Source organism: Sesamum indicum, linkage group LG1, assembly GCF_000512975.1.
Source record: "Sesamum indicum cultivar Zhongzhi No. 13 linkage group LG1, S_indicum_v1.0, whole genome shotgun sequence".
Classification (NCBI taxonomy): Eukaryota; Viridiplantae; Streptophyta; class Magnoliopsida; order Lamiales; family Pedaliaceae; genus Sesamum; species Sesamum indicum.
This window is the reverse complement of record NC_026145.1, coordinates 2248591-2260232: the sequence shown is the minus strand read 5'-3', so window position 1 is coordinate 2260232 and position 11642 is coordinate 2248591. Positions and strand designations below refer to the sequence as shown.

The window sequence follows — 11642 nt, the reverse complement described above, 5'->3', positions numbered from 1 at the left end:
AAGCACTCCTCTTTCTCTACTCCTTGACCTACTCTTCATTCTCCTCCCTGTCTCATCTCTTCCTCTTTTTTGATTTCTGAGTATCTGATCCTTAAAATATTCTTGCCTTACCAATCTTTAAATTTCATCTTTTAACTGGTAACAATCTTCTATGTGGTGTCCTCTTTCTCTGTGAAACTTGTAATACTTACTGGAGTATTTCTTGGTCGATGTGAATCTGCTATGTTTGGGCCATTCGAGTAGATTAGACTTTTTAACCATCATTAGTGCTTTAGCCCCTGTCATGGTGAGGAGTATACCTATGATACTTAGGCTGATAAGGCTGTTCTCTTTCTTTATCAAATCTAGCTCTCTTGTCAGTGCAATCTCTTACTCAATCTCGATCTCGACGTCTATTATTCTGTTATTCTCCATCTTTTATGGCATTCATTTCCTCTTCATCAATATACTTTTGTGCCAACCTCATCAATTGTTCCACATCTCAGGTGGATCTCGTGCTAACGCTGAAGCGAAAGGCCCTTTCTTTAATCCATGTATCAAAATACTTACCACATGTCAATCTTGAGATCTTGAACTTCCAAAGTCTCGTTGTTGAACCTTCTCATAAAACTCTTAAGTGTCTCATCCTTCCTTTCCCTTATTTGAAATAGATATGTGGAAAAACGTTTTTGATTCCTTTTGCTTGCAAAATGGAAGGTGAACTTCTGCAACAGCTGCTCGTATGACTCAATGATACAACTAGGTAGGTTAGTGAACCATTCATGCACCTTTCCTGCAAGTGTAGTAACAAACAATTTAGCTGTAATTGGACCTCATTGTTCATATAACTTCATTACCAACTCAAAGGTTGCCACATGCTCTGCAAAATCCTTAGTTCCATCATATTTGGGTAGATCCGATATTCTAAATTTTGGGTTCACCACCTTTTGTCAATATCTTATCACAACAGGGCGAGCTTCTACTTTGAGATACTAACTCTCCTCTTCTTTTCAACTCATCAATTTGCTTGCCTAATAGCTCTATCTGTTCTCCCACACTATCTACTTCGGCTCTAGAGATTGCTGGTTCTCTTCTTTTGGCTCTCTCTCTATTGCTAGATCATACTTTCGAGGATTCCAGTTCACGGCCTTTCACAGGCTCTCTTTTGCTAGCTCCTTCATATGTTCTTTCAATTCCTTCTCTTTAAACAATTGACGCTTGGTCATTTCTGTAACAAATGGTGTGGCAGTCCTCCTTTCATAAGCTACAAGCGTGTTCCTTCCTACTTCTTCCATCAATCTTTGCAATTCTCCTTTTGTCAATTGCACAATTTGTTCTCCTTGTCAGGACATATATTTTCCACTACATGCATATCTCCCCTCAACGTTCCTATTCTTATTCGATTGGTGATCCTCAAATTCCCATAAACCGCGCCGACTGATACGGATCGAAATATGCGACCTCCCTCAGCAGATCCAAGCTAACCACGTATTCGTCCCAAATCGTTAATGGATTCTGAGGATTAAAACACATATATTAGGCTAGTTAGGTTCGTCCCTAACTAATACCCTCCAACGCTCAAGTTAATTCGGGGTTCGAGGTAGAATATGTGATCTGTAGGTTTAAAGGTGAAAAGCAATAAATGCGTGTGTTACCTCAAATGATTCGTATTTGAAGTATTTATAGGGTCGAAGTGTACAGTGCTGGTTGGGCCATGTGTCACCATCTAGGTGTTCCTAGCTTTTTATCGTGCGATGGAGAATTAATCCTGTCAATCGTGCCTGTTGGGTTCTGGCGCGGGTTGGCTCCGAGGACCTGACCCGCGTATTGGTGTGCAAATCCTGCTAACTTTTAGGCTATTTTACCCTTATGAGAGGGGTTTTTTTAGTGTTTTGCATAAATAGGGATAATGCCCCCTCAGAATCTCCTCCTTTTGTTCATTATGTGTATTCATTTGCACAAATAGAAATATTGATTTAGAAGATTAAAATTAAGATAAAAGTCATAACGGAACTAAAAATTAAAGAGAATGCATTTCCAGCTTTAATGGGGCACATGTATTTTGTCGTTAACGGCAGAATAAGAATATGGGCAACATTGCAACATTTTTTTGAGTTAATTAATTCAACATATTTTAGCATAACAAAAGGGTTCAATTAAAAATCCATAAAACGAGGGGTTAAATTTGAAATAGCCATATCTTATACGACCAATTAACTTTGTAATTTTGCTTGGAAAACCACAATTCTCCGATCGATTTTTCAATTTCCTAACCAAAAACCAAAAATTAAAAGTTTTAGGATTCCCATTATATATATGACCAACTTGGTGCAAAATAGTACTATTTGATATAACTCCAATTTTGTCCATACATGTTAGGTGTATAAAGTTTAAAGGAATTTTTTATATTTCATTTCAAATATTTATATGGGATGAATAGCAATTTACCCATATGATATTGAAAACGAGCACATTACCCCCCTATGAAAAAAATATAGCAATTTACCCCCCTAAATTTTTTAAAATGAAGCAATTTACCTCCTAGACAGGAAGGTAAATTGCTTCATTTTAAAAAACATAGGAGGATAAATTTTTGTATTTTAAGAAATATAAAGAGGTAAATCGCTATTTATTTTCATAAGGGGGTTATACTCATTTATGATATCATTAGGGAGTTGATTGCATTTTTCCCTATTTATATGTATGACATGTTCATATATTTTATAAGTATGTTATGTTCAATATATTATTCATTTTCATAAACATTACTTTGATATATCTTCTATCTTTTGCTAATTACAAAACATTGTTGAGCCCATTTCTATATCAATAGGGGCATATATGAATTTTAAAGGCTACCAGGGGTGCTTTATGTAATTGTTAAAAAGGTAGATGTGATTTGTGTAAAAGAACAATAGGCAAAGGGATGTAAAATGTAATTATTCCTATATATATATATACTTTTGTTTTGAAGGGAAATCAATATATTGAATTAAGCCAAGTCCGAGTCACTCAGAGAAAAACACTGAGCATCACCAACTGAAAAACAGACCCCTCAAGCTGGGTGTGTTCATGGCGAGCGATTTTGTAAGTTAAGCCATTACAATCACGGTTAACATGACTAAATGAAATAGAAGAGCAAAAACTAAGTAAAGTAAGGATGTCAGAAATCAACAGAAGATAAATCATGAGCATGAGATCTCAGTTTGGAGGTCATTTGGAGACAGTCACCCTCCAAAATAATTTGTGACCAATTCCTACCTTACCAAGTCTGCCGCTTCCGTAGCTGTTAGTACTTCCCCTAATTCAGGATCGGCATAACTTTTCTGTCGATGGGAGAGCCAGCGACCACTGTTCCATTTCCATCTCGAGCTACCACACCAGTCCCCGTTTCACCGTCGGTCGCAAAAACAGTCCCGTCAAAATTAATCTTGATCACCCCAATTGGAGGAGTCCATCTGGATGTGTATATATATATATATAAAGAGAGAGTACTATATGAAATAATCTTGATCATTCCTATATGTATATATATATATATAAAGATAATCAATATAACTTTAAATAATCATTCACCTTTTGAAATACTGCTATAAGCACTCATGTTTATAAGGATTAAATTCAATTTTGATCCTCTGACTATAGCCAAATTCCGTTTTAGTCCTTTAACTTGTTAGGGTTTAGATCTGGTCCTCTATGTCTTTCAATTACTCAATTTTGGGACTTTTTTCGACGAAAAATTACCCAACTCGCCGGAAATTTCCACGTGGAACCCATGTGGACATTTAAATTAAGGCTGAGACATAATTGGTTAGTTTTAGCTGACTTGGCATTTTTTTGAATTAAAAAAAAAAGAATGACATGGCATATTAATCTTGTGTGACGTGGAAAAAGAGGGAAAAGGGAGGCCTCTTGCTGTGCTTGTGACTCGAGAAAGCTGGCGGCGCAAAGGACGGCGGCGGTCGAAGACTCCGACTCTTGTGATCTCGTAAAAAATCTGATGAAAATTGATGGGTGAGGTCTCGCTCAAAACGCCTTGGCAAGAGTAGTCCAACGGTGGTGGTCCGCAACGGTGATTTGTCCGGACGGCGAAGATCCGGCAGTTCAAAGGTGGCGGCGTCACGAAACTTTAAAAGAAGTGATCTCATCGAGGAGTTGATGAAAATGGCTGGGAGAGCTGTCGTTCGACTCACCTTGATGAGAGGAATCCAACAGCGGTGGTGCGCAGTGCTGATTCGTTCGGACGACGGCGTATAGACGGCGGAAAGTCGCGTCTGTCACCTCTTGAGCCCAACGTCAAATCGCGATGAAACTTCAAATTGATGGAGGGGAAATGTTCGCCTGGTGATGGGGAGTCGACTGATATCGGTGGTGCCGGTGATTCATCGAAAATTGATCGAAAATTTAGAGAGGTGCGGCGAAAAAGTGGCGATTCCAGCAGGTTTGACCCGCAATTGGCGGCACGTCCTTGCTCCGATCAGAACACGCGCAGCATGGGAATGACGTTCATCGGACGACGATTCAAACAAGGGGGCGCATGGCCTTGAACGCGCCGAAAAGCGTAGGATGTGTTGCTGTGCTGAGTGTTTTCCCTCTAGTGACGTGGATTAATATGCCATGTCATTCTTTTTTTTTTTTTTACATTCGAAAAATTGCCAAGTCAGCTATTACTAACAAATTATGTCTCAGCCCTAGTTCAAATGTCCACATGGGCCCACGTGGAAATTTTCAGCTAATTAGGTAATTTTTCGGCGGAAAAAATCTCAAAATTGAGCAATTGAAATATATAGAGGATCAGATCCAAACCCTAACAAGTTAAAGGACTAAAGCGGGATTTGGCTATAGTTAGAGGACCAAAATTGCATTTAATCCTATTTATAATTATAGCCATTAAGTTACTAATAGATTATTTTATGCTGATTTATTCAGAAAAGTTTGAGAACGGAAAGCATTAGCCTAATCCATTTCCAAATATACATAGCATCCATTATTTTCTATTATATTTTTTAATATGTAAACCTTGACTATATATTTTTATTTTTTGGCTGTGTGTGCTATACATATATATGACCAACTTGGTGCAAAACTAATACACACATCAACTGAATTGGTGTCTACTCTAGAAACATGATTTCTCTAAGTGATTTTTCACCTCTTTCAGCACCACTTCTCATTATAATTTCGCTGCCCATCTTCTGGTGCATGCTCATGCTGTTTACCATGTCCGGCAACAAAACAGCCCCCACGCCACCAGGACCAGGGGGCTTGCCAATTGTGGGCTTCTTGCCTTTCCTTCGCGCGGATACGCATATTCAGTTCACTGAACTAGCCCGCCAATACGGTCCAATCTACAAGCTCTGGCTGGGGACCAAACTCTGCTTTGTGATCAGCTCGCCGTCCCTCATAAAAGAAATTCTTCGCGATCATGATACCATGTTCGCCAACCATGACAGCACTGTTGCTGCGCGCATTGTCAGCTCCAACGGAAATGACATAATCTTCTGTCCTTACAACTCTAGCTGGCGCACGAGGAGAAAACTCTTTGTAGGCAATTTTCAAAGCAATAGCAGCCTTGATTCTACTTCTAATCTTCGTAAAGATGAGATCAGGAAAGCGATTAGAAACATCTATACCAAGATCAATACCCCTTTTAAAATCTGGGAACTAGCTTCTAGTATTATTCTGAGTGCTGCAATGAGCATGGTGTGGGGAAACACCATTCAAGGGGAGGAGAAGGACAAGATTGGGGCAGCATTGTCGCCGCTGGTGGCAAGAGCTGGTGATTTGTTGAGAAAGCCAAATATGTCTGATTATTTGCCGGTTCTTGCCAGGTTTGATATTCAAGGAGTGAAGAAAGAATTTAGCAATATTATGCAAAGGATCGACGAGATTTTCGAAGATATCATTAACGAGCGCACGAAGGACGGAGGAGGCAACAAGAACGGTGGGAGATTGGATTTTCTGCGAACGCTTATGGAGTTGAGCAAGAAACAAGATTTTAAGACGGAAATTGGCAAGACACAGATCAAAGGCTTGATCACAGTAACTTCTCTATTATTGAGATTTGCTTATTATCAATTCCAATTTTTATTGCAAAATAGTACTATTTCATATAGCTCCAATTTTGTCTATGCATGTTAGGTGTATAAAGTTTATTCATTTATATATACCATTAGAAACATATTTTATATATATAATGGTAATGGAATATATATAAAATATATTTTATGCTTGAAAAAGTTAACTAGTACTCCATGCCTATCCAAAAGTAATTGCTCAGGATTTCTAATCTTTCAACTAATATGTCCTGTTGATTACATTTGATTATTATTATGTAACTCAAAATTTTCACCTTAATATTTATCGTGATATTTTTAATAAGGAAAAAATATAATTTTGGTTCAGTTACTATTAGAGGTGACAGTTTAAATTCACAAATATATACATGTTATAACAATATATTATAATAAAAATTCTGTATCCTGGAACTTCCACTTTGACGTTTCAATCTTGGAGGAGCCATAATATTAATTAATGTTATTCTCCCAAAGCTGGTCTTCTTCTTCTTGAACACTTAATGAAATAACTAATAGTTTGATTTTACACGGTTAATTTGAATATATATATGGAAGGAGATAATAAAGACATAGAAAAGGAAAGAATTAACATTTAGTAAATTTACCTAATCAATAAAATATGGGTACAATTACCACCCTCTAATTATTCATCCCACGTTAATTGTTCCCTAAAGTATTAAAATCTTAATTGGATATTTTTTGAGTAGATATATAAATATATATATATGCGTATATAAATTTATTTTTAATTTAGTTTGATTAATAAGTGAAAATAAAAAATTGTGAGCTACAACTCTAAATATATTAAAGCAAACAAAACTGAATTGCGAAAGGAAAGCATTATCCTAATCCATTTCCATATATATATATATATAAAACTGTTTTGCGAATGGAAAGCATTATCCTAATCCATTTCCATATATATATATATATATATATATATATATCATCCATTCTTTTTGCGAATGGAAAGCATTATCCTAATCCATTTCCATATATATATATATATATATATATATATATATCATCCATTCTTTTCTATTATATTTCTTAATATTTAAACCTTGGTTTAGTATCAAACAACATATAATAGTTTAATTAACGACTAGTTTTATTTTCGGCTACATGTGCTATGTTTAGTGACCAAATCTCTCTTAATAGAATATCATCCTAGGTGGGACGGACACTTCAGCAACCACGATCAAGTGGGCAATGGATGAGTTTTTGCACAATCCAGAAGTGATGGAAAGGGCATATAAGGAACTAAATGAAGTCGTAGGACTGAACAATGTAGTGGAAGAGTTTCACATCCCAAAATTAGTCTATTTGGACGCTATCATAAAAGAAACGCTACGCGTACACCCAATAGGACCCTTATTACTAAGAATTTCCAGCCAATCCTGCACTGTGGGAGGATATTCTATTCCTAAGGATTCGACAGTAATTGTAAACATCTGGTCTACTCAAAGGGACCCTCTTGCTTGGGATAACCCGTCAGAATTCATGCCAGAGAGGTTTTTAGGCAACTCTGAAAAATGGAATTTTAGTGGGAATAATTTTACTTATATTCCGTTCGGTTCAGGAAGAAGGATTTGTGCTGTAATACCACTAGCAGATAGAATGTTGAGGTATGTGTTGGCTTCACTTCTGCATTCATTTGATTGGAAACTGCCAAAGGGTGAAATAGTGGACAGACAGGATATATTTGGGATTGTGACAAAGAGAAGGACTCCGTTGGTTGCTATTCCTAGTCCTAGGTTGTCTGATAAGAATCTGTATGTGTAATTTCACATTCTAATTATGTCGGTCTAGTAATTAGCATATGCATAATATTTATTACCCAGCACAAGTTGAACATGTTATAAATAAATATGATGCTTCTTTGGTTCCATATGGTAAGTTTGCATTTGTATCTTTGTTTTGCCCAGAAATTTGTCGGGATAATACTTTTGATCCCTAAATAATACCATTTATTCGATTTCAGCTTTAAGGAAAAGAATAGGATAAGTTATCAAATAGAAAAATGTTAAGAGATACTTACAGATAAGAACCATTTGTTCTTTAGCAACTCTTTCCTTGAGAATGTCTATAATCCTATATCTAAGAATAACTAGAATCTGCAACATGTGAAAAAGATTTTACTTACTTATTAACATAATTAATAGAAAAGAGGATCAAATAAAGAAAATAGAAAAGAACGAATAAATGAGAGATAGAGAAAGTAGGCTAGATAAAAAATATAGTTAAAGGAGAATGGGATTTATGTAGCTTGTTGTCTGATATCTTAATTAGCCATTATAGGACCAAAGTTTTTGATCTACTGATATAAGAAAATAGGAACTAACATCCAATCAAATAAAGAAGTATTTAGCTAAATGATAGTTCAATTTTAGGATGAGAAGAAACCAGTTAGAGTTTAGTGGAAGATTTTAATCATAATCAAAGTATACTTTAATTTAGTGTTTCATTTTATATATTATATGTTATGTATTCATGTCATATGCATAAAACTCAAATGTAGGCTTTATCCAGGCTTAAGTTCTCTATGTTTGATATAAAGTGAAGAAAGAGCTTCGACTTGCATAAGGTGAAACTGATCTGCTTGTTTCTGCCCTTAATTATTGTCCTTTTATGTTCCTCTTTTAGATTCATTCTAAAGATTATAAGATACACAGGTTGTAAAGTATGAACTAGAGAATGAGTTCCCTGTTCATTCATTTAAAATTTCTTTAGGATTATTATCTGCAGCAAGTTGCATGTAATGTAAATGGGATGGATTATACAGTAAATGGATATGTCAATACATTGAATAACTATGACATAAGAAATTGTGGCAGTAGCACCATGAACATCAAAAGTGGACATAATATCACTTTCAATGTAACTTGGGGGGCAAGCAAGGAGATAGAAGTGGTATCTGAGTTGAAGCAGATACACTTACATAGCAGATTCTATGCACATGTTGCCTAATCCTATATGCATGTGCTTAGAGTATGGATAATCTTAGAAAGATAAGCAGACACTCTCTTACTGATTCAGCTACTATGAAACAGATTTTCAATCCATTATTCTTCAACACTCATATCCCTTATACAACAGAAAATTGACTAGAGTATACCTATATCCATTCACTTACCAATCCTTATATCCTTATAATTCATCAATAATTCATTGCGACCACCCTAACATACAATGACTTAATTTTCATCCACTTCCAAAGGTAATGAATTGACCTTCCACAGCTTCTCTAGTACTGTATAATTCAAGTTAGTAACTAGCTACTCAAAATTACTACAAAATTAATTACATTGATCAATACATTCTTATCATCCATTTTCCTAATTCTTTTTCAATAAATTAGCTTCAAGTAGTGAATGAAGAAATTAACAAGCGAAGCTTTCAGCCCTCCATTAATCAAATTATTATGAACACGAACCCTTCTTCTTCTTCTAATTCATCACCTGCTGCTACTGCTTCTGTCCTCCCACAGTTAATTTCTTTTCAAAACTCAAATACATCATCATATATTCCAACACATTCACAATTTACACAATCAAGCTAAACAAGAATTCAAAATTGCAAGGGTTCATTCATTCATATATATTTAAGGGGTTCAAAGTCTAAGCATCATTCTGAAGCAATGCAGCCCTTCGTTCGTTTTTCAACAAATTTCAGCAAAACAAATGAATTTTCCGACGAGAAGAACGTAGAGGTGTTCAATCAGGCATTTCAACAAACACTTGAAAGCATTCAAATTTCTTCTACAAACTGTAAAAAAAATTACAAAGAAGAAAAATTACCTGTTAATGGCTTCGGAGTGAAGCTGTGCCGACGGAGTCGGAGCCTTCCGCGAGCGAGAGAGAGAGAGTTAGAGGAGAGAATTCTGCACAATTTTTTCTTTTCTGCTTGTGCTTCTTCGCGTCTGCTGGCAAGAGAGAGAGTTAGAGGAGAGAGAAATGAATCAAATATTTTACTTTCAAGTTATGAAATCAAATTAGTCAATGATTCAATTTAATTAAATGTATACTTATTTATAAAATTTATTTTATATAACTAAATAATATTAAATATATTAGTTATTTATATAATTTAAATATATATAATATATAATATATAACATATAATATATAATATAATATATCATAGCCATGTTATTGAAGTTGCAGTGGATAATTCAGCAGTACTTTATTTCTTTGCATAATATGCAGCATTTATTTGATAATAATAGTAATCAAGTAAAGAATGCTAAAAAAAGGAACATGACTCTCAAAAATTTAGATCAACTAAATAATTGGGCAATTTCTAAAGTTAATCCTAGAGTAATTTATAATTTGGAAGATTTGATTTTTGAAAAATTAAGCAGGAAGTAAAAAAATTACTGAAGAATCTATTACTCTTTATAATGAGGAAAAAGTAATAAATCTTTGGATGCCATGGATATAAGGCATTACCAAAAAGAATATATGTTTCGACATATATGTTTTGTACAAATATCGTTAAGCCTCTAACATCAGAAGGTTTACTAGAGAGTTTTTTAGCTACTTTAAGAGATGATAGGAATTTAGACTGGAAGAAATCCCTAATAGGAATACTAATATTTAACCTGGCTCATGGACCAATACTTTTTCATATTTACAATTATCAATGTCTGATGTAAGTATTCTTGATGCATTAACACTGAATGTTAAAACCCATGGATATAATTATGCACTTGGGTCAGAATTAATATGTATATGTTATAGAATATACTATAAACTTCTTCAAACACTTAACCCTAGTTGTAAAACGCAAGATAATACAACTCTTAAACAAACAGTATTCTTTGAAACAAATTTATAAAATTCAAGAATTAATACTAAGAGACAAATAAAATAGAGTGACGTAGAGTTTTTGGAACAGTGGATAATTGAAAAGGAAGTCCCTATTAGGAGTAATAATTACGAAGGAAATGTCATAGACTTTGTTAATCAATCAAAATATTTAAAACGCAATTCTTGAAGATATTCTATAATGTCTGACATATCACCAATATTGACAATAATCCTTTCTAGAGCATTCACATCCTGAATCAGAAAAGAAAGTAATTTAAATGATTCAAGTTATGATAAGGTCAAAGAAACAAGAATACAATCAAACAATATTGTCAAAGGTATCTATAAAGATCCCAAATTAAATGAAGAATTAATTTCATAAACATATTTTTGTTTATAAATGAATATACCAGATTTAACTGATTTTGAAATAGAAATTCCAGTTGTAAATTATACAAACATAATAGATTTTAGTCTTGGATCCCTAGCTAGGAAAGAAATTAAGGAAGAATTTTTTAAAAAAGATGGAAATCGTTTAGAAAATAGTTTTTTAAAAATTTCCTACCTGAAAAACAGAATAAGATTTCAAATCAATTCTATAAGAAATTAGCCATATGGAATAAGAAAGTTACTTTTGTTCATTGATTTATAACCAAATATTCAAAACAATATTTAAATGTGTTATAAAGAAAATACTTTTTAGAAAATAAAAAACTCCTAAATAATGTTTTTCCCCCTGAACAACCTTTCAAAATGAATTCAAATGAAATAAAAA

General features: G+C 34.3%; 1 protein-coding gene and 1 long non-coding RNA gene across 2 annotated transcripts; one reads left to right on the top strand and one right to left on the bottom strand.

Annotated features, from left to right (window-relative positions):
• Positions 2937–10026, bottom strand: LOC105155437. Its single transcript, XR_847310.2, has 3 exons — positions 9857–10026; positions 8098–8173; positions 2937–3437 (listed from the first exon to the last, which is right to left on the bottom strand). It is a non-coding gene; the product is annotated as an uncharacterized LOC105155437 (long non-coding RNA).
• LOC110011731 (flavonoid 3'-monooxygenase-like) lies at positions 7180–8076 on the top strand. The gene has a single exon (XM_020692776.1). It carries the CDS (start codon positions 7269–7271, stop codon positions 7839–7841), a length of 573 nt encoding a protein of 190 aa, XP_020548435.1. The 5' UTR covers positions 7180–7268; the 3' UTR covers positions 7842–8076.

Bases quoted from the DNA above. Each gene is read 5' to 3' on its own strand.
- LOC110011731 (XM_020692776.1), top strand. From the start codon at position 7,269: ATGGATGAGTTTTTGCACAATCCAGAAGTGATGGAAAGGGCATATAAG.